Genomic DNA, 25,003 nt, shown 5'->3' on the forward strand with positions numbered 1-25,003 from the left:
CCTACTTTTGGAAATTAGGATGCCTTTTAATGGTCGATAAAGCATGGTCGACCAACGATCGAGAATTTTTTCCTAAGTAACGAGCTTACCTTTCGGCCGATTTCAATTTTTAAACAACTTCTGTTGAAATTAAAATCTCCAACGCGATCGCGAAGTTTGGCGACATCTGTAAAACAGCAGAGTTTAAAATTCTCTTTTCAGCTTTGATTTACGTAAGTCACGAGTATAGATGGCAATTTTAGAAATATGCAGAATCTCATTTTGCGAGATTACCTGTTAGATTTATGTATTTCCGTTATTCTATTAAATCTAAATACATATATACTGCAAATAGAAAATTTTCATTAAAGAATATTTTTAAATATATGAATTAATATATGAATAAAGTATAACTGAGGAATACCTCAAAGTATGTAAACCAATGCATAAAATAGGTATGTATTTATCATTTCAGAGTAGACTGGATTAATCAGTTATTCTAACGATAGAACATAAAACAATATTCAAAATTCGGCGTGAAAATGTTCTTTTCTGTCAGAAACCATAATACACATACGTTATTTGCACTCATAAAATTATTTCCTAGCGTATTTCCTTTATTTTACAAATTACTTTGTAAGTGATTTATCATCTTATAATCAATCATAATAATATACTCTCATATCACGTATAATATCGTTATTATATATAAATTTATACTAAATATTAATTTCGTAAAGGTTTGATCACGAAACTAGTGCGTATTAGACATTCGGATTCCATCAAATTCTTTATTCTACAAAAATCCATGTGAATTAAGAGTACAAAGAAGCAAATCGATTCGCCAGCAATCATTAATGTTGAAGAAGCAGTCGATTCTTGGTGAACATTAGTGTTTCGAACCATTTGTTCAAAAAGGAAAAAGCCAGAGGCGTCCAGGATAATTTATTAACCTATCCGGTAGAAATCTCGAGACACAGACAGACCTTGTGCATGAGCGATTTCGATTAAGTCACATATGGCTGATTCAGTTGTCGTTTTATCGAATGATAAGTCGAAGCGATTAAACTACACCCTTTTCCTGTAACGCGCACCTGTTCCTTTCGCGTCAGTTTTATTTGCTAGATTCTCTTTTTTTCAATCTATTCACATTTCCGATCAGAGGCAGAGTGCCTTTATCAGCAGAACAAGGCATATATCGGCTAAGATAGGATTATTTAAATCAATAGGATATTTGGGTCAAGTTAAGCAATTTAATTTACCTAGTAATTTGTTAAATCCTATTAGAACAATTTTTTTAACGATCTGTATTCGAAAACAACTTGCTAAAGAATGAAATATATGGTGTACATTGACAGTTCGATTACTATCATTTTCTATTCAACGTCTATTTATCCAAAAAGCAAGAAGTTTCTTTAATTACTGTTAATGATTAGTGGAATTAATTTCAGTTGTATCGAATTATCATAATTCGATAGTGTTTGTGTATTATCTTATTTTTAGCAGAAATTTTATTCTTTATTTTATTATTCCTCATACGATACTTCGTTACTGACTCAAATGACCCTAATTATTTTTCAAGAAATACTTTATGCCGAGTTTAAAGTACTTGTACGATATTTCCTCATCTTGTTGTCGTTATCCTAAGTCTAATGGCGTCTCACAATATACAACAAGTTTGATTACTCTGTATAAAGCTCAAAATAAAGTTTTAAGATATTGAGGCTTAGGTGACTCAAATAATCCTAGCTTACTATACGTTTCGGACGAACAATGGTAATGTCGTCAAAGATAGCGAATTTAAAGGCGATAGTAAGTTCGAAATGCGATGCGATACGCGCGATAAAGCGATACAGCATGTAGCGCAATCGAACGCCGTGCCGCTTAATTTTCCAGCGGGCACCGTGCAATTACATGCTTGATCGCATATAATTTTCTAAAATGTTTATCTTCCTAGTAACCACACGCTGTTCGAACGGTTTCGTATAAAATTAGCGGAATTTCATTTCATAACAATCGCATTTCTGCCGCTGCCACAAGTTACGCGGATATTATCTTGCGTGCAACTTTCCTGCGTCAGAAACGAAGCACAATAATCTCGTACTAGCTGATAATAATAATCGTCAGCCTAATAATCGTGACCTCTTCGTCGAATGGAAATTCCATCTACGCTGTGTTCCACAGCTCGTTCGTTTTTGCACGTAACGCTCTATCGTCACACATTCGATCGAATGTGAACATCAAAATTAAAAGATAAATGCTAATTTTCCTAAGCCGAACCTTGACAAAAGTAAAGTCAATTCAAAAATTAATTCAAATATAGTGGCTCATGGAAATAGTTTGACACTTAACATAGAAAACTTTCAGTATATTATGTTTGCTATATAAAATTATTTCGAATTTTTATTGATATTGTAATAAAACACGACTGTCACGATTATATTAATCAAATTTGAAACCAATCTGAAAATGTATATAGAACTTACAAGTATAGTCATTGCAAATACATTTTGCACAAATTATTATTTGAATAGTCAATTGTTGATTATACTAATAAGCTAAATTATTTAATAAGACCATCTTTAGCACTTATTCTAGGTATAAAACCATTGTTCGTGATATACACTAAATTTTTATTAAGTATACGTTTGCAACAAATGACTCGTAAACAAATCTCACCAATATAATCACGATAGCCGCTGTTTAAAATTAAAAAATACAAGAATCGCTAGTAATCATGGTAGTCGCGATCGCCATTAAAATTAAAAAATACGTGAATGTAGCTTTATACTTGCTTGTATGTACGATTTATTTCATTTATTTGTTTCGCATATTTACATCTGTTGCATGAATAATGCGCTGTTGTTTGTTTCTATGTAAACATTAACTTCGAGGCAAAGATATTAGGCGGTCTTGAACGTTGATTTGATTCAATGGGAGACTTTGATTGATATATGCTCATCGTTGAAATGGCTAATTACTTAATAATCCTTCCCTTTCCGGCCAAGGATCTTTTCACGTGCAGCCATCAGGTCTTCTTCCGTGATCTGTACTTGACATCTGTTCGCGTATATGTGACACTTTGTGTTAGTGCAACAGTCTCTGTTGGAAACGCACTGAAATGAAGAAATAAATTCGCGTTAGCGAATTTATCAGCTGGTATAAATGACATTGTGCAGCTCTGGCTGCATATTATTACGGCTGCTTTAAAATTCTATTTTAGGCTCTCATCGTCCACGAGACTCTAATTAGCGGAACTGGTTCGCGTAACCCTGTTATTATTTTTACGTCTGGTCCTCTTTATGACCTGTGTGTCAAGCTGACGTCGAACATATCTGATGATCAACACGTCTATAAAGTAATAGTTCCGTTGAATGAAACACAAAGATATTGTTTTATCTACTGCTGAAGGAAAATGAAAGGCAGAGTATGTCTAGAATTAGGATAATTAAATATTGGGATATAAATTTCTAATATCGTTTTATATTTCGAAATTTTTTTCGCGCTACTGAACGTGTTGACAACGAACCAACGTTACATCATTTTGTTGGTGGACATTCAGAGAAATAACAAAATAACTTTTTACTTACGGGGTCACCGTGTCTACCGCAGGAGCTGGGGACAGCCGTAATGACGGTTGTAGCCAGCAAAACGACGCAAACGAATAGCATAAACTTGGACATTTTGCGATGTATTTTCACACTGTAAATGAGAAAAAATTGTATCACTTTCTCTTCCCATCTTGCAATGCAATTCATTTTTTGTTGTTCAATTTTTTAATCTCGTATAGCACTAGGAATTTTATTGTTTGCCATCGAACTATCATTTTGCTTTTTATTTTCGTTTGTAACGTACATTTTTCAACGAACACTTGCTTTTTTTTGTGAAATTTAGAAGAAATTCAAATCGAACCGGAATATATCAAATGAAAGATACTTCTTAACTTTTAACTTCAGACTTAACATCTCGTCTAAACAGATCTGTGAAAGACGCTCTCCTGTGAAGGTCGGACTCAGATTCATAACATTCTAGCTCATTACGCAAGCGACCGAGTATATGTATGAGTTCTACGCAGGAAGGATGTACACAGGTGTCCGTGAATGAGTCATTAACTACTGACCTGACTCGTTCTTGAATAGCGATCAGAGTGAGTAAAGTATATGGCCACGGCCAACCGTGTACGGCATCAATCTACTTTGCCAAGTGGTTGTCACGTATTTAGTGTGACAGAATTCTTTCGTGCTTTATAATGGACATGGACTAATAAACACATTGTTTTGGCCTTCCTTTGCAAAATAATTTATTGATGAGTTGCGAATTTATTATCTTTATCTGCTCGAGTTTTTTTATTACGTCACTTTTTATGTAAATTATGCGAATACACAATTCTGTTATCGACATGCCTCGAATTTTTTTTCGTTAAAAGAATAATATTTTTAATTTAACCGATAGCAACACTATGGTCAGTTTAAAATTGTCTTCTTTCCTAATTTGCCAATTTTATTTTTATTTTTCCAGATCGTTAATAATACATTTATAATCATAGTGTTTGATTTGGAAAAAGATAACTATCTCGATAGTTGTATGTACAATGACGAGATGAATAACGTACTAAAATAACAACAATACGTGACAACAGGCGTTCAAAGTTCAATGCACGACCAAGTTAACGCATCGAGAAGAAGTCACTTGGAAAACATGCTGTCGAACGTTTTCGTCTCTTTGAAGAGAAATTTGAGAAAGTTTGGCGTTTACGATACACTCATATTTACACTTCGTACACTTGATACGATTTTCTATATTCTCTTGATATTCATTCACTCCAAGTCATATATTCAAATGTTTCACCATCTAAAATTATTTACCGAAATTCAAATTCACAATCGAATCGAACCAATCACTGAAGAACGGTTTATACGTGAAATCTGTAGCTGTAATTATTTTATTTTCAAACACTTTTTCACGATGATCAGCTTAAAAACAAGTTGTTGCCAGCTATTCAGAAGTAATTCGTCCTTCACGGAGAAACTGCGCAATTCTACTCACCAGAAGTGACTTGATCTGTAGGAGCGATTTCACGGCTCTTTCTTCACAGCGAACGTCTCAAGAGTTCGACCTTAACTGATTTCTCAACTTGAAATATACTACGCTTTTATACCGCAACATCGCGTCACTCTAACTGCTGTTTAAGTCGTGTATTACACATACAGAATGCGGCACGTGTGCGTAGCTGGAAGAGTGCTGGGTAATAGCGAGAAATGTTATATTTCTTAAAAGTACACGTGATTCAGTTTTAAGAAATGTTTGTGCAGTTGTTTCGCTCTTTATTACACTGATGAGTTCTCGTTCCAATGATTAGTTTAGCTACTGAATGAATTTTCCACGTCTTACTTTCTTTCCTCTTTTCGACCTTCTTATTCGTTGGAGGAAATTTGGAATTTTTATTGTAGAATTTTGTAAACTGCAATTATGTCATTTTGAACTATTATATATATATATATTATATTAGAACAATATGGTTGGAAAATTGTGTTAAAACTTATTAGTGGAAGATTAATCGAGTAGGTTTGTTACATCATTATTAATTAATTTAATTATAGATATTAAATTCAAATTGATTAAATTAAAATTATAAGTATTAAATAATATTAATATTTATATGTTTTAATCCGTGTTAATTTATATGTTTTAAGTGACTAACTACAATTACGTATTTAGAAGATGATAGAAGATAAGTATAATGCAAAATTATAATTAATAATGAGCGAACTTTTATCTTTCAGTTATAATTGTTATGTAGATTACATGTATATAACTCTAATATAACTGTCTTCCAACATATTTCATCATACTTTCCAAAACAGATACGATGGGAAAACTAAGGAGTCTGTCGGAAATGGAAAATACGTGATACAGTTTGTCCTTGAAAGTTGAATGTACACAACGCGTATACGTGCAACAAATATGTTTTTATCTGTTTCTTTCTGGTTATCTGTAAAACATTTAGAGGACCTTACATCAGTAAAGTATTAAGAGCGCATAAAGTAATGCTTTACAACTTTTTCTCTCCAAAAAAAAGAAAGAAGAAAAGGAAGAGAAAAAGAATTAATTGAATAGATAACGTTTGGAGAATATAAATTGCTGGCGAAACGCGAATAAAAATAACAAGGAAGATAAAATAGGGAAATCCTCTGTCTTTGTTGCTAACAGATTTCATTTTTCAATTTAACAATATACTGTATGAGCGTAAACAATGAAACGTTGCCTTCGATCTCTATCTTCGAGTTTAATCGTTCTGTTGTATGTACAAATCCTTCCTTTCCTTTCTACGTTAATAAAAAAAAAAGAAAGGAAAATAGAAAATAAAGAAGGAAAAGGCCACCTATAAACTTACAGTAACTGAAGATTGTTCTGGATCTGTTATTTAGTTTGTATCTCGGCAAATTCGAGGAAGTCAAAACCTGCCGTACTATTTTCCCCACAATTATAATTCACTCCGATTATACTCTAAACTGTATAACAATTGAAAAGAGGCAGTCACTGCGAACATTCTTTTTCCATTCGTCGCTATGAAATGGTCGAGCACTTTTTGCTTTCTGCACCGATATTCCATCGACTGCATATTGCAGGCTTTATACATTCCATTGATCTCCCGACAAAGCCCTCTTGTTCTTTAATTCGCTTAATAGGAAACAACAGGAAAGAAAACCGAATCATCCGGTAATATTGTCCTTTTATACGTAGACGGTAGCCAAGTGAAAACGTCGATTATTTCTCTTTTCCTTTCTTTCGCTCCTTTTTTTTTTTTTATTTCTTTTAACGTCACTGAATTTCACGTACAACGAGCCGGCGCGCCGCAATCGTAGCTTTCTTTCCCTCCTTGGTAAATCTGCTTTTGAAAAACATCACCATACAACGTCACAACTTTGCAATTTCAAAATTAAAAATTTTTTTACGCATCTCGTTGTTTGTTTGTTATACAATTTCGTTTACTTATCGTTACGATGATACTACCATTAAACTGCCAAAAGATTAGGTCATTTGAGAACTTTGACATTTTCCACGTAACATCCGCGGAAACGGATGAAGTTTCAAATTACGTTGCTTTGTCATATGTAATATAAACGAGCAGTGATAATTTTTGGTTTATTTAAATAACAACATATGCTAACAGTCAGAAATAAGACTCGTAATATGGTGAAACTGATATCACAATGAACCTTCACATGGAACAAATGAAAATTGAAACGTTTTACAAAAAAAATTTTTGTGAGAAGTATTTCTTATCTTAATATTACTTTTGCGTTGCTATCAGCAGATATTTTTATCAGTCACTTATTTCATTTTAGTCGTTGATTCACATGGTTCCATATGATTCAGCTGTTATAGTAACAACGAAGACGACGATATTTTTAAGTATTTTATTGCTTGTTTTCTTTTTATATAATAAGGAATGTCCAATTCGAACGAGGATACATATTTATACGGTTTGTTAAAAGGCATCAAAATTTATTAAACAAAAATTAAAGATGTTAAAGTATCTTTTCTATTTTCCTAGAAAGAGATAAAAATCCAGAAGGGTCGTTTTTGTTATGGATGAATAAAGAGTTTAAGAGTTAAGGAAAAACGAAAACGTAATAGTACTTAATCGCTTGGATAATCAGGAGGAAATGGTCCATTTCCAATAGGTCTTTTGTCTTGTCCTGGAATATGCACTGGATTTAGCACACATTTAGCTGCATATGTAAGACAAAGAAGATGGCGACAACAATCTTCGTACACTCTACACTAAAATCAGAAATACAAAATAATTAAATATTCAATGTTAAAAATGATGTTAAGACTTAGAGCTACGGTAACTAAACTGTACTTGATATTTTATATATTTAATATATTGATATTCATTGTATAATAAATATATTGATATTCTAGTTTTATACAAGCTCGGATTACGAAGTTTTATAATACAAATTTTCGATAAAAAATTATATAATTTTTCATATATATATGAATATAACATTTATTTGTGTATGTGCATATTTCATACTCATAACAGAATTTTAACATTGTCAATTGGATAGTTGCACGTTTTTAGCACGTGTTAAATATTACTGTATACATAATTATTAAAAGAAGTCTACTAATAACAAAAATGAAAAAAGGAGATGAGGAACGAGAACTACTTTTCCTAGTATGAAACTAACTATAAGGCATCAACATTTTCTTTAGCTTATCGTCATATTTTCGACAAGATTATTTAACCATTGTCGTAAAATAACGCTCAGTGTCTTGTTACCACAAAATTACATATAATGTAAATGCTACGTTCTTAGCACCTGTAAACAAAATAAATGTGGGTTAAGATGTTAGATAAAAGAAAATCTTGAATATTATCTTCGAACAAGTGAAAGATATCATTGTAGAAGTATATCATCAATATGCACGAGAGATATATTATTATATGTTTTGTTATTTCATATTAGCAACACTGTGACGAAGTTGTATCTATCGAATCGTTTAAGATTAAACGATAAACCGTACACACTGCATTAGGTATATTTAAAAATGACTAACAACAGAGAAAAGGTCGTATATGACTTTTTTTTAATAGTTTGTAAAATAAAGTTCATGGTATTTCACATTTTTTATATTCTTATCTATCATATAAGTGATGTTAAGTTGTCTTTAAGTAAGCGTCAGCGACGATCTGACAAAAATAAAATGTGTCACTTTGATATGCAAAGAGTAACGTCATACACATACACTTTTCAAGATACTACAAGCAAAAATATTGTACCGTATAAAAAAAGAAAATGTAATCTTCAATATCGATATCCGATATTATGTATATTTTATTTTACAAATTTTCTTAGTTTTTCAACACATAAGTAATTTCTTTTCAGTAATTATTGGATGTTATAAAATTACATGATTCTTCTGATTTAAACAATGAAACTGTCTATAATTTTTAAGATAATTTAGGAAATACACAAGAAAATAATTTATAGGTATAAATGAAATATCTTGAAATTAATATATTCTATAAAGAGGAGTACTTCGACAATAAACATTGTTCTTTTCGTACTTTATAAGTTTCATACGTGATGCACGTACCTTTCCATTCCAAGGGCTGCAACTGCCGGTTTCTTTCGATTGAGTCGATAACACAGCAGTACAAATTGCCATAAACATCAACATGGACAGCAGAAATCGCATTTCAATAGCTATTGAAGCTGCAATAATTATTGAAAAGAATATGATATAATTAAAGATTACTGTAAGCATAGAAATTAGGAAAATATATACGTACAAGAAATTGAATAAATATTTTAATTAGGCTTAATAAGCAAATTGTCTATTATTCATGATTATTCTCCTTATTTATAAACGTTTCGTGCTAATTACATATATTTCTATACAGAGATCTAATAAGAAAAACATAACAGAAGCGTTGTGAACATAACTGCAAACTTTTCTCATATTTCACGTTGAATTCCGCCCGATTGCGCATAGCTCATAAAAATTCACCATTACATTCGTTTTTGCTGTTATACTTGCGCTATACAAAATGTGCAGTGAAATTGAAACATTACTTCTATTACGTATGGTTGAGCGGGTTCTGCGATTATTCCTCAAAAATTTAATAATTATGTTTCACAGAACAGAGATTCGATACAATGTAAATTTTAAATTCCTTCCAGTATGAAACATTTGTTTAAATCATTTTCTTTCAGATTATCGGGTCCTGGAATTTTCTGTTTCATTAAAAATGCAATTTATCAATATTCTGGAGTAAAAATACGATTAACATTGACAGTATAAATGCTAGTTATAGCACATATCTATATGAATAATACTAATTGAGGAGCTTTCTAGAAAACGAGTATAACTTTATATATTAAGGCTAGAATAAGGCTATAACTTTGTATATTTTTCACTATAGTTTGTGATAAGCGAACTAATATAGATGTAATACATATGTATGTGTGTGTGTATTTAATGCAATTTGATACTAAGGTACTATATAAAATTAAAGAATGATTTGTGTGGAATTCGGATGAAATTCAACGTAAAAATTGAACTTAGTATGAACGAAATATGCTTGAAAGAAAAGTTATAAAATATTTATTCTATTATATTTGTTGTAGATGTTAATTCAAGTTATGTATTCTTTTAGAAATTTAATTACAATGAAATTTACAGTATGTGTGAAGACAGCAAATCAGCAAACAGTAAAACAGCAAATTAGAAAATATTTCCATATTTTGAGATTTTTATTCAAAGTAGATAAAGTAATTGCAGTCAAATAATAATAATTTGATGTTTCAGATCACAAATAATTTTAGAGAATAAAGAGATATACTAACTTCTACCTGCATGCTCTCAGCGTCGAAGTATGCTTTAAACTGTCTTGTAAACAGTAGTTTCGTGTATTTATACGTTCGACATAGTCGATCGAGGTTGAAATCACAGACCCATTCATGTTATCGTGAAGTGTTATTGTCGTATTGTTATAAGAAGTTCAATAATTTCTTGCGAGTCTTAATACATACAGTGTAGATGTAACTATAGAATACATATTAGTGGAATGTTTTTTCGTTTTATCATTTGCATATGTTATTTTTTGAATTACGTATATTTCAATTCACTATTAATATTAGTATGTAGTAAATAGTACTATAAATACAATGGTGTGTAAATACTTTTTGTAACCACTGTATATATTTATCATCAAATTTTACTAACAATATTAATTTAGTCAGCGCTGTTCCGTAATTTATTTACAAATTATACCGTACATGAATTTATCTGTTCAACAAACAGAGAAAGATATAGTACCTTATATAAGGAAAATTAAGGAATAATAAATTTAGCACAAATATATCTTGTATTTATTATATATACGCATACATATATTTATATAGAGGAAAATAAATTCAATTTTAAGATTCTAAATATGGCGAGTATCTAACTAGATTCGTAGGCAAACGAAATAACATTGATATCAATCGAAAGATGATTCATTGCTGGCCCAGAACACGTGCGCGTCTTGATCTCGTAGCTAATTTTCTGATTCTAGTGGTGCTGGCGGACCCATTTTCTTGGTACATCGGCGAGCCCACGGGTTGCATATCAACGGTTCACAGCAATCTTTGTCATCAGAACACTACGACAAATTACATCCGATAATTAGCCATACGAATGAACCAATTGACGCGTGACAAAAATTTCGAAAAATTCCCAGACGACGCATAAGTTTCGTTGGTCTCTAAAGAAATATCTGGCTACATTACGTATAGCTATTGGATTGGAAAATTATTCGCATAAAATTAATCGTTATTCAGATCAGTCAAATTATTTGAATTCGAGAAACTGGAATTTAAGCTTTTATTTGTACGAATTAAGTTGTATGAATTAAAACCACTTAAATTTTACCCTTTCGGGATTGAATGTTTTCTTGACTTGTGAGAAAATTTGTTTCCTACTAATTATTAATAATAGAAACACATTTTTTCAATAGTTCTATAAAGTAAAAATAATATTTCAAGTCAGGTAAAGTAACAAGTATATGTATATTAGTATTTGAACGAATAATCACTGTAATCGATGTTGAAATAAATAAATAAAAGGAAAAGGGTAGTGTAATTCCAAGCTACTTGAATTCAAGCAATTGGAAGTAACTTGACCAATAAGAGCTGATTAGTGAAAACGAGTAAAATAAAATAATAAAATTCCCTTAAATGATCCAGTATCAGCAATACACTAAATTGTAAATAACATTATGCTATCTAACAAGTGTTGTTCATTACAAAGAATAATTAAGAGAACCTCAATTCTAACTGAAATTTGCAAAGATATTTCAATTCAAATGAAATAACAAATTCAAATTAAGCCTAGTCCAAATTAACGGATTCAAACAACTGAAGAAGTTTTGCTTAGTTTAATATAATAACAAAATTGGTACTCTTAAGTTTAATTTTCATCGTTAGCAAATTTACTTACTAGTGCACCTGCTGGTCTGCAACCCGTAATGGCTGAAATAGCCAATAAACAAATGAAGAGAATTACGAACAGTACTCTCATTTTAATCACTTGGTGTGATTCCACAAATATAGAAACTGCAAAATATCATACAAAAATTGATATATATCGGAAGAATGAAGCTTGTATTTGTTTGTTGGAAACAAATTTAGTATATTTGATATATAATTAAAACTTACCTTTCTTAGATTCAGCTTTCAGTATCTTTGATGTAACTTGCAACGTCTGAGCATATTTGTTGTAACTTTGATATTTATATGATCCGACAAATCTGTAGATAATATTTTTTCTATTTGGACGGGATACCTTGACGAATCATCAAACTCTATTTGTGATCGTCACGGATACTATTGCATTTTATCGAGATTCGTCGACTACAAGGTAAACACCGTATTGGATAAACATATTGCGCAGGCCTTCCTGCTTCGCAGAAATCTACGAGAGAGAAAAACAAACCCCCTGTCGTTTCTTATCTTGATAAAATAATTATTTTTCTGAAGATCGTTGTTTTGCTGCCAATTTATCATTTTCTTCCAAGAAATTCGATTGTAATCTCTGTTCATAATTTTTATCTTGTGTTTATTTCCAAATTAATAAACTTATAATTAGATATGCTTGTAAATCTATAATTAAAATTCAATTAACATTAATAACAATAGATATTATTACATTGCAATAATAGGTAAGAAGATAGTATAATAAACTACATGTAATAATAAGAAATAAAAATTTATATTTTTTTGCAAAGCTATTGCAATCACAGTATAATACTAAAGTATTATTTTTCTTCGTAAAAGATATATATCTTGATAGAAATTTTGTTCACGGGTATAGAAATAGAAAAGTTATACAAACATGAATGTAACACAAACGTGTTTTCTATTAATGAAATAACATTTTCCGATTACTCAAATTCAATAAATTTATTTAAAAATCGAATCTCAAATTTTTAAGGTATCTTTATCAAAGTGTTCCATTTTTAAAGTTACATGTACATGTGTATGACATTTGTACATTTCCTTTTACGTAAAAGAAGAATTCATGTTATTTGAATATCTTTAAAGTACATAGAATAATCAAAGTATAGTAATCGTTATTGTTTTAAATTAATTGTCGAGTTGTTACTAGCTTCCAGAATTGCAATACGATCGTTATTCCCAAAATGAAACTTTCATGTCGTGTTTCCAGGGCGTCATTAATACGTCGATCGCTGGTCACCAACATTTTCAGGAAATAGCATAATTTGAAAGTATAACAAACACTTGGCGTTTTCACCAGTTGTTCGATCGAATCGAGCGATTCGACTGGGTTACAAGGTAAACGAAATTGATGCAAGCAGTTAATTTGTATGATTGAATTTTGCACGACGTTGTGTATTCATTATTCTGTTTGTTGTTAACCAGGACAATATTGAAACTTTATGTAAGAGTTCTATGTGTTCGACAAATTTTTGTACTCACATTTCCAGATCTTCCTTTTTTTATTTTAACAATGCCTCGAATAAGGTTCCTGTTATTTTCCTTTTCCCCTTTTTATAAAAATTTCTCGTCGCATTGACTTCTGAATCATTAATAAACTGCAGATTCTATGAATCGAAAATAGTAAGATTTCATACGATCAAATAATAACCGCTTTGATAAAGAATTTAATAATTACTAATTTTCTTCTTAATTTAGTAAATTGCATAAACAAGCAATCCTTATAAAAGGTTCTGTACATTTTATAAAAATGAATTACTTTATTGATTCAAAATATATATCATTTTGAAATTTATTTGTTGAAGTTTATTATCCGTTATAGTTTTTTAATTTATAATATGTAAATAATATTTTTACATTTTGTAAATAACGTATAAAAATGAATATGGAATCAATGTGAGATAGTATATTTATTATTATATGAAAATTTTGAATAAACAGGAGATATATATAGCCACATGCGTATATCGATAAATGAACTTTCAAAATCATTGCTTTCGACAAAATAAGCGGGATAAACAGTTGCATTCGTTTGTAGTTATTAATTAATATTACATCATATATTCTAATTAAGGGTCGCGAGTAATTATTGTTTAACTATAAGATAATTATTTTATACCACTGTAAACACATTATTTAATCATCTCTCTTTTAAAGGCAATTCTAACATTCTCAAAGATAAAGTTTTATCTGTCTTATCCTTTTGATGAAATCTTATGCACAATGATTTTCAAGCGCCGTGAAGAAACTATAAACAGAAGTAAATAGATTTAAGTGGTTAAAAAGGGAACAAGAACTTGTTATCATTAAGATTGAAGATGAATACAAGATATCTCGTTCTCATTAAACTATTTAGAGAGAAGGAAGTGCTATGCGAAAGACTAAAATGTTATGGAATTTTTATCATCTAAAATTAATTTTGTAATTATCGCGGAACTAGTTTCCTAGAAATTTTATGATTAAAAAAAGCTATTTCTTTGTGAGAAACGAAATATTTTTAGATAGGGAAACTTCTCATGATCATTTTCATCTCTTTAAATAGATTTCTATATTTTTAGTATTATAATCATGTAGAGCATACAAAAATAAATATTACAAACTCGACAAGTCGAATTCAACGACAAATATTATTACTCCACTCTCAACTGATTTTAATGATTTTAATCCATTCCTTGCTGACGAAATGCACATAAAAAAAAAGGTATCTGTTACCATTGCTACTTACTACATGTTCAACATCGTCAAAATATTGTAATAGATGTTCAAAATGCTCTTCATCAGCTTCCAAACATTTACGCATTCTCACTCGAATAGACAGTTGCAGTTAAGTCAACAAGAACACTTGAAAATGCAAGTACGTACTTCACCACGCATACGTATCGTTTTTCTCGTTTTCAGCTTTCATGCTATTAAACTATTCCATACTAGTGGAAGCTGAAAGTGCTAAATTTTTTATTGTCTGAAACTATTTTAAAGAACGAAAACTTTGGAATAATAAAATCACAAAAATTACTTAATCCACTATTAAATGACAGTGAAAGGAAATAATACATATATCGTCGGTTAACAAAATTTTACAATATAAAAATAACAATCTCGTTGATATTTTTAAATAAACAAACGCGTAACGAGTTTATTATGCTACGATCTAATACTTATGCCAGTATATCGTCTAGCACTGTACAACCTATACCAAGCGTATTTCGTATTCCCGAAAAAAATCGCGATCTGACGTGTGTCGTAACAGCCGATCGCATTTTTTTTCTGCGAGCTGTCGACGATAATTGGCGTAACACCGGCGTAATATTTCAAAACACCTGCCGTGTAACGCGTTCACATGTCGTACGGCCTATCAAAACCGCCCTCTAAATTGATTCAATTGTCGTTCCCCGAGGGAAAAAGAGGCCTCCTCGTGCGCTTATTTTTTGGGAACCCGGTAAATCCGTTGACCGCGACTGCTATTACTTTTCTCTGTTTTTTCTGCCTGTTCTTTTTGTTGTTGCTTTTTCCCCAATTCCGATGCTTTTCTCGAGGCGTTTCTCGGGGCTAAAAATTATTGTCGTGCGATCGAACGTTTCACTCGCTATGGAAATGCGCGTTGCCGATAAACTTCCAAGCTAAATGTTTCAAGGCGTTATATCGTGTACAATATGTTCCTTCTTCGCTGGCTGAAATTGCTTTTCCGAGATTGTTATTCGGAAAACGATTCTTTTCGATTCTATCCGCAACAAGTGGCAGGATATTAAAAAAATTTCATGCGAAGAGTGATACAACTTTTATTGGAAACATTTAGCGATTTCGCATTCTACGAACAAGGAAATGAAAGAAATGAAGTTGTTATGATAGTGGTGCACGATATATGTATCCACTCGATTAGTCTACACAATTTTAAATTATTTGTATTTGCCTAATCTTTTAAATGATGAAACAAACAAATTTTATCTGTGGATGACTTTTATCTAGAAGTTGCTTGCTTCTTCTTTTTGGAGCATAATGTTCCGCCTAAAAGTATTGCGTAACCGGAAATATTTAACGACAGTAGTAAAATAACAGCATTTAGTTCTATTTATATGTAAAAAGAAATTAAGCGTTTAAAGGTATGAAAAATATTATTGTATCGAAAATCGTAATGTGCGAAGAATGTTGAACTGAAAAACGAATTCGAGGTTGTTCGATAGCTTTTGTTTCAAATCGAAGTAGTTAGGCCGTATTTTCCTTTTTATTTCCAATTTTATATCGCAAATAGAATTTTTCATTAAAAACGTTGAGCAATTTCGCAAGATCAGATAGGATTTTTACGAAATTAAAAAGAGCGATATCGAGAGGTTTGGAAAACGCAGCAGTAAACGGAAAAACATTATAAAATAAAACGCACCGTCGAAAGTTACAAAGTAACGAAATTTATTGTTCGCGCGATCATAAAGGATTCGCAAAATCGTTTATGGAATTCAATATCATTTATATTATTAAAATTTTATCATGGCACATATTTATGCCGATGCTGTTGGAAATACAGTCACCGAAACCTTAACAAATTTGAAATCACGCACTGATATCACTTATCGCTTTAATATTCATTAACTTTTTAATCGATTTATGTGACCGTAACAGATGTAGTGAATGATAAAATTAGTATATTTACATCTCACAAACTGTATCTACTTATTTGCATTATATCGCTTCAATTCTAATTAGCTGTGTACAACATGTACATACATATCGAAGTCGGTAGTTCTAACGTTAACGTGTATGTGTCTATATTTCAATTTTGTGTTAAAATTTCTTTTTTTTTTTTAAGGCAACATGGCTGATAATATTTCGTCAAGTGAAAAAAAAATTCAGAAGGTAGCAGATAGTATTACAAGATTACAATTACGATTGGCTCCAAATAAGAACGTAATACAATTTACATCGTTGAAAAATTTAGAACCCGTAAATCAGAAATTCTGATCTGTTGGCAAGACTCAAATTACACTCATTGATATAGAAAATGTAAACGATGGACGAGTTATGTAACGCGTTAGCAGTTCGAGAACGAATCTCGCGGTGAATTTTCTGAACGTAGAGGAAAAGAAAAAGAGAACGAGAAGGGACAGATGAGAGAATGAGTTGGAGTGACGAGAGAGCAATGAGCTGCTTGAATCGACGATCACGTGTTTTACGTAAACACGATATTATGTATTATAAAATGTATGCAACCGAGGCTCCGTTAACCGCGAATAATATTTCTCTCTGACTGATGAACACGGCTGGTCAAGTGCATCATTGCTTGCAATTTAATACAATGAAGACAATTAAAACATTTATCGAGCGCGGTTTTGATAATCGGCAAACAAACGAGCGACCAGTCATTTTATCGAAGCGATAATTAAATGCCTGTTCCGATTAATTCGTTGCATCCGAAAGAAGATCAAACTGTTGCGCTCCTGTTGCGCCAATCGAAGTGCTCGTCAGGATTACCAGACCTTTTCTTTTTCTCCTTTCAAGTTATCGTACTTCGAGTAAGATCCTGGATTAGTTTAATAAATTTAACAATATTCAACGAAAATCGATTTCAACGTTTTGGTTAATAAGCGATCTCGTCTTTTCCAATGTCGTAAAAGGCTGGGAAGAATTGATTTTGCGAAGAATTTTTTTAATTCTGCCATACAAATTGTATCATATATTTTCGAGTCTTATTCTTTTACTGGGAAGTTTTTAAAGCTTTTAAAGAATTTGAGGAATGTTATTATTAAATTTCATGTATAGAGTCTTCAGTAAAATCGAACATAAGTTTGTTCCAATAACAAGTGACAAGTATGTTTTCATAAAGTCTCTTATCATAGGTAAATAAGTCTTTAATGGAAAAAGATTTAAAATAGAAGCATCGGAAAGTAAATCATTTAGCGCATCGTAGTCATTATCGTGTAATTGTTTTTAACCTGGTTTATATAATTAATGCGTTTTCAAATGATGTATTCAATGCAGCATATTATCCAAATTAACTTTTGCAAATTTAACAATTATTCCAATATTACAACCTGTAATGTTGTAAGTGGAACTGAAAACTGTCAGTAGTTATTTGCATCATTATTCGGATAATTTCAGAATAGTTGCTTCAATAAATTATTCGAATACGTAATGAGAAATCATTTGAATATGCAGATAGAATAATATATTACAAATAACCAATAATTATTATCCAGGCAAAATATTCGACCGAACGAAATTCATTCGAATAATTATTATACAAAAGTATTAGATAAACATTTATTTAAACTAAAGTAAATATTTCTCGTACCTATTCTTCACGAAAGAACGTAGAATTTATGAACTCATAGATTATGAGTGAGATTTAAAAGCATTATGATACCGTGGATGATACAGTTGAATTCTTCATAAAACTGTATTTTTATTAAACATAATGTTCGTTAATTAAAAAATGAGATCTACGAAACTAAACCATATCATTCCTTTAGTTAATAAGTCGTATCACTCTTCTTGCAAAACAATGACGCGCGCGGTGTCAATAATTGCTTATCTAAGCTTTCATAACGTGAGCTTTTCAATCTTCTAACTACTTTTATGTTTATCATTTATGTTTCCTCTTTCATCTATTCATTGAAAGTGAAATTATCTTTCTATGTTTCGAATAATCTAAACTCATTTTCCTATTATACATGAATATAACAACATCTAATAAATTTGTCTACGTTGATCTTATCAGATATTGTGTTAATCGCACTCAATAAAAATGAAAATACGAACGTTGCTTATACAACACGTGCGTTGCGAAGTCATCTATTAAATTTGAAAAACCAATATGCATGACCTACGTGGTCGATGAAGTAAGGCGACGTCTATCAACCTCAGGGTTAGTTACGAGGCGATAAAAGTGATATCTCTTCCGAGAACGACGTTGCGTTCCTAGTCTTTGGAAAATTATTAAACGCATTTCCACGAGGAGGACTTGTTTGTTACGATTCTCGAGTAGATTTCCGCGATATCGCTTGATTTTCAGGGTTAATATCTAATTATACGTTCTACGATTTCAGTTTATTCGATTTTTCATTTAGGACAGATAAGCTTCGATGTTATGACTCGCTAGGAAGGAAAATACGTATTGAGTTTCCTGTAGATATCCTTCTTTAAAACGCAATATTATCAAGGAATTTTTATTTGTAATTGAACTATACGATGTAATATATTTATCTTAGTTGAAAGATTTATATGTTAAATGACAAATGATTACTTTATACTACTTAAATATTCGTTTGAAATAAATACTTTCAGGATTAGCAATTAAATGTTAATAATGAGCAATTTAAGAGCAAATGTTACATTTTAGAAGCGAATTATCAGTTGCTACATTCGACAAATATACCAAACTGATCAAAATGACTAGTTTATCACAGATATTCTTCATAAACTTTTCATAGGTCTACGAAAGTGGATTTTTTGAAATTTCAATGATTTTTTATAAAATTTATAGGTAATATATTTCTTCGTATCTTTTTCATTTTCATTTCTTTGATTTGAAGTTCTATACATTCAATACATATATTATTTATTAACTGTCGGTAGTTCTGGAATCAAAGACTTTATTAAACAGCTGAAAATTCAAACAACATATTGCTGAAATTATCGTGCTCAATTTTCCTGGTTCAATAATTCCCGTTGTTGAAGAGCCAGTTACTTGTTGCTGGCGATTACGATGTTGCGTGTATCGTAACTGAATTAAACTTGGTCTCTAAGACGATGTCTACATTAGAATCGCGTGCAAAGGGGGTGTGTGTGTACACATTCCACACGCACATCCGGTTTGCATTTCCAGGTACTAATAATCATTTTCCTGTACACGTGTCGCCTTAACTTCAAGGAAATTCTGTGGTTAGGTGAAAAGGAAATTAGCATCGACGTTCTTACCAAGGGGAGAACAAAAAATTGCATCGTTTACGTGTCTCGTGGGGTTGATAGGGATCAGGGTGAACTGTGTAGTCACCTAAAAGCTGATCGTTTCGAATTTTTCAGATAATCATCTAACGAAGAAGCTATCCTTAACAGCAACTGTAATTTTCGTGATAACAATTCAGCAATTTCTTTGTAATAGGAATATTTTATTTATTGATTTTAATTATTCTCAAGGTTACACTGACAAATTATACGCTTTCCAAATAACACTCTCGTTTCTTCATTTTACCATATCGAATGAATTATGTCAAATTAAATAAAATTGGAACTAAAACTTTATCTTATTGGTCGAGTTACATGTTTTACGGTAATCTTGATATATCGGTCAATTCGTATAAATTAAAATGAACTTTCTGTGCTGCTTCTAATGGTCTACTTTAGTGTAGCCATATATTCTGTCGGTAATTTCCGCGTTATTTTTAAAACCTCTATTTTGGACAATTTACCAAGAATTTATACATTATAAGTAATTTCATAGATGCACAGAATTCAAGTATATGTTGTGAAAAGCTTCAGCTTATGTGACGTTTGTAATACATGCGAATTATATGAATTTTCCGAAAAGATGAAAAGATCGAGAAGAACACTTTGTTGCTTCTTCATTGTCATTTTCATCATCAATTCTTTCTTTTTCTTATCCGTTCTTGCCCGTTGTTCTTATCGATTTATCACCTTATCTGACGACGAAATACTCCCCAGAGTTCGTGTGCTTTCCAGTCACTTAAGTGATAAATTTTCGCTGCTAACGTCGAGCTGTCTTTAGTGGTTTTGCCTGGCAAAATCTATTGCTCCCTTAGTTGGCCATTTCACGGCACTTAGGCTTGTCTATCGTCTGCTCTGCGCGTTACCGAAATAGTGGCTCAAAATTACAAATAGATTGTTATAAGGGATGGCCAAATTTCAATTTTAGAAAAGAATACAAAATTCAAATTTCATTTATGTACAAAGTGTTTCGTGTATTTTGGACTGATTTACTCTCAATTACTTTTATCGATACAAAAATTTATGTCCTAACAAGAAAAAGTGATTCAGAACAGAGAACATCATGACATTTCAAGACATTTCTTCTCGAAATTATCTTTTTCGAAAAGTTGTTAAATTCATCGAGATTTTTCTTAAATGGAAGTACAAATAGATGCAATTTTGTATTCTGAATATTGTGTATAATTTCTTGCATTCGTAAATGTAAATAAAATAATAAATAATTTAAGACTAACGAAGCATTCCGTACATAAACTTAAAAGCTGATTAAATTGTTACTGTAAATAATTTATGAATGCTTTTAACAGATGCAGATTCGGAAATTTTTGTAAAGAAGTCACTACATGTAATAGATTGGTGAATTTATAAAGATTTAGTATTTCAAAATGTTTCGAGGAAGATAGTCATGCTTATTAAGTTTGTTAACTTCATTAAAATATAGGTTCAGTTTATTTTTCCTATCTTAACCATTTTCTCGTTAAAATATTGACAGTGTCATTTGTATTCGAAGCAGTTACCTTTGTTATGGTAAATGGTTTATTCCATACAAATGCAGGTATGTATTCATAAATACTTGTACAGATGAAAATAGCATTATGATATATCAAAATACCATTAATGTAACAGGCTGCAAGCTAACACGTATACCAACACGAGAAGTGCATGTAACAAGTTATTAAAAAATTACACCAAATACCAGGTACTTTTTCATATTTTAATGAAATGATGTGAATAGTACGCAAGAAAACACTTTCATATATCGTTGTAACTTTTAAGTAGTAATTACAATTAATAATTTATTAAAACAAATGATAATAATCTCATCAGTTATGACACAATTGTATTTTTCTAACGTTAAAAACCTTCTCAAATTGGTGGAAAATATGAAAAAATTATTATTTGGCATTCGTAACTTCTCGTTTCAAAATTTCACATTAGATATTTTTTTAAAATATTGCAAATCTTTCTTTTTTTTAAATGAGAGGAAAATTAAAATATACGAATTCAGGGATTACAGTAAGATTAACTCGTCTTTCACAGTAAACAAGTAGAATTTTAAGCTCATCCTCTAATTGTTATTTATCTTATGCGATTTTAGAACAACCTATATAAATCCAACCTAGATTCATTTTCTCGCTCTCTCTCTCTCTCTCTCTCTCTCTCTCTTCCTATTTTCCGGTTTTTCTGGTTTTCTCGGTTTCGTCTTTACGCGTTTCCTACCTCGTCTCTTTCTTTTCTTGGAAATTCGCCTTCGTCCCGAATTCTCATCCCTCTTCCTTCTGCGGCTTCAGTCCGTTTTCTCTTGACTCGGTTGAAGTGCCGGACAATTTGATAATTGGATCTGCGGCAGTGGCGTGATTTACGTGCACGAGGGTCCAGCTGACCATTCGTGCGGGGGGCACGCGATGCATCCACCCTCGAAGACCCCAAGTGGAGACAATCGGCTTGGAGAGATGCGTCTTCTGCGAATTAACTAAAATTACGTTTCTAGCACGGCTAGACGATGTTTTACCACGCAATTCCAATGATAGGACAAATTATCGCGTCACATGTACCCATTGTCCAAGCTTTCCAAAGATGCGACAAGGAACTTTTATTATTCATTATTATCCTATGAAGAGTTGCATTTATTCGAATTAAAAATGTATTTAAAGTTTATCAAAAAAATGGAAGGAATATTTTGTTTGAGAATGTGAATTTTTGTTCTTAACGAGTTATGTCTTTTTCTTGTTGACATTGCCATTTCTCTCGTAGATGTTACTAGTGTTTTTACTGTTATTACTCGTCGTTATTAATTTATTTGACTTTTGGAGCTAGTGGTTTATAACGTTAAGACAGACGCTAAAATTGTACGATTATGCGAAGGAGATGATACGTTCAATAGCACAAAAATGTGACATATTTGCTTATGTCATTCTGTTTAAACCGTCTCAGATTTTTTAAAAAGCTATAACTTCGTTTCATTTTATATTTTAACCAGCTATATTCTAAAAATTATATTCCTCAAGAAAATCTACAAAAGGAGAAAGATCGATTTTTTCAGAGGTCTATATTAGAACATCCCCTTAACACAGAATCCTGTACCTCGCCTTTACTTTCCCTTACCTACAGCAGTAAATAAACTAAAAATAAAAAGAGGGGAGAAGAGAAGTGAAAAAGAAATAAAGTTGCACGATAATTTTCCGATCTTGGTGGGCACTGATGATGATAGCTCGGTTACCGGGTGTGAAACGAAAGAGAAGATATAAAAGAAGTTGAAACGGCCGTAGGAAAATTGCCTGCGGTTCGATAGCGAGCCTCCGGATAGGCTGTTCGCGTTGAATCGAATTCGCGTCGCAAGAAGAAGGCGACGACCCGTAAAATCAAACGACGAGGTAGCAGAAAGAACCTCGTAAAGCTTCCTTGCCGTTGGGTGAAAGCTGCCGACACGATCGCTGCTTTTTCTCTCTTTCTTTTCACACCGATGGCAAGTTGGCCCGCGTGTATCTCTTGCACGTCGCCATCGTCGTCGTCGTGCACGGCAACCGTAAAAGAGAAACAGGAAAAACCGTCACCAGAGAAATAAACCGGCAGCCGGTTGTTTCTTCGTTTATTCGCCACTCTGGCTTCGCTGAACTTGGAACTTGGAAATTCGTCGGAGGGTTGGCTTTCGTCGCGCGAGACGCTCCAGGCTGACGAATCTTTCCACAGACGTCTAGTCGATATTTCTTTCAAACTTCTCTGGACGAAAAAATTTCATGTGAATATACATTTTCTCTTCCTCTTCCTTTTTTCACGCTTTTACGTTTATTTGTGACAGAAATAGTTTTGGAAAGATAGATTTTTTTTTGTTTGTTTCCTATTAAAGCGATTGAAATTTATATGAACTTATATATCGTAAACAAGTAAAGAGAGAACTTAATAAAAACGATGGTGGAAGTTGAAAAAGATGAAATAAGAGCGTGGAAAAATATATCATCGGTTAATTATCACCAAATAGTTGTATATTTACATTTCGATAATATACATTTGAAAAACTACTCGTGAAATGACTTAATACATTAAAAACGGGAAGACCGATCTGTTCGGTTATGTCTTTCGCGGTAACACGAGTCGATTTTGTATATCGTTATTTAATATTCTCAACGGCATTAAATATTGTTAATACGACCGGATAATAAATTAATAACGCATAAAGCGTGATTAAACCGAGCCAGTTAATTGATTACCGTGGTCCGCGAAGTAAAAAATGACGACCAACGAACGACGATAAACGGTAATTTACTTTGCTGCCGCACGGCCATCAGGATGAAGAGTAAATTGCGCGGATTGCCCATATCGGTAAGGATTAAAAGTATGAAAATCAATCATTAAATGTAAATAACACTCGTGTTAAATAAATTCAATAATTTATTAATCAGCATTTGTGCGGCCGCGATTTCAACTCGTCTCGCTAACCGGAAGATACCCAACCACGCTCCCCCCAAGCCACCCCCGCCGCTCGAATCGCTTGTTGTATATAACGCGTTGCGTTTCTCGTGTAATTATTCGACGATATAATAACGACGATGACAACCAACACACGATAATACGACGCAACCACCGCGGATTATTATCGTCCTCGAATTACGATTATTATTTTTATCATTGTCATCATCGGGGTGGCTTTGTAAATCGTCAGCCCGTATTATCGGGCTAACCGGAACGAATGAAACCATTAACCTAAAAGGAGTAACAGATAGAAAGAGGAAAAGAGGAAAAGAGAGGGGAAAGGTAAAGGTGGTGAAAAACAACGGGGGTAAACACAGCGGCGCAGTCAGGTTTTATCTGTTGCATAAGAGGATTTCTCGACTGTAGTAAAAAGCTTGGGATCGAGAGCACGATGTGGCTTTATTCTTGCAGTCTCTTGCGGTCACGCGCACCCGTGTATATAAATCTTTCCTCTTACGACTGAGACAGAGACAGAAAGCGGAGGTAGAGGCCGGCCAGTCGGAGCGTCGAGCGCGTTAAGAAAAGAGAAAGCTCTCTTCTGCTTCTCCGCTTCTTTGCTGTATTTACCGCGTCTAGCTGCCGGCTGAAAAAGTGCACCCCAG

The 25,003-nt window shown here is 32.2% G+C and overlaps 2 protein-coding genes and 1 long non-coding RNA gene across 3 annotated transcripts; all 3 read right to left on the bottom strand.

Moving 5' to 3' along the window:
• Positions 1-2,759: 2,759 nt before the first annotated feature.
• Positions 2,760-5,165, bottom strand: LOC122567385 (omega-conotoxin-like protein 1). The gene is made up of 3 exons (XM_043725817.1): positions 5,026-5,165; positions 3,570-3,681; positions 2,760-3,095 (listed from the first exon to the last, which is right to left on the bottom strand). Exons 2-3 carry the CDS (start codon positions 3,660-3,662, stop codon positions 2,961-2,963), a joined length of 228 nt encoding a protein of 75 aa, XP_043581752.1. The 5' UTR covers positions 3,663-3,681; positions 5,026-5,165; the 3' UTR covers positions 2,760-2,960.
• A 107-nt stretch (positions 5,166-5,272) lies between these two features.
• LOC122567384 lies at positions 5,273-7,628 on the bottom strand. Its single transcript, XM_043725816.1, has 4 exons — positions 6,994-7,628; positions 6,820-6,871; positions 5,832-5,971; positions 5,273-5,440 (listed from the first exon to the last, which is right to left on the bottom strand). The coding sequence occupies exons 1-4, from the start codon at positions 6,994-6,996 to the stop codon at positions 5,273-5,275; spliced, it is 363 nt and encodes a 120-aa protein (XP_043581751.1). The 5' UTR covers positions 6,997-7,628.
• A 4,578-nt stretch (positions 7,629-12,206) lies between these two features.
• On the bottom strand, positions 12,207-16,302 carry LOC122567989. Its single transcript, XR_006316939.1, has 4 exons — positions 14,725-16,302; positions 14,119-14,247; positions 13,482-13,606; positions 12,207-12,644 (listed from the first exon to the last, which is right to left on the bottom strand). It is a non-coding gene; the product is annotated as an uncharacterized LOC122567989 (long non-coding RNA).
• Positions 16,303-25,003: the final 8,701 nt, after the last annotated feature.

The sequence above is a fragment of the Bombus pyrosoma genome, linkage group LG5 (genome assembly GCF_014825855.1).
Source record: "Bombus pyrosoma isolate SC7728 linkage group LG5, ASM1482585v1, whole genome shotgun sequence".
NCBI classification, from domain to species: domain Eukaryota; kingdom Metazoa; phylum Arthropoda; class Insecta; order Hymenoptera; family Apidae; genus Bombus; species Bombus pyrosoma.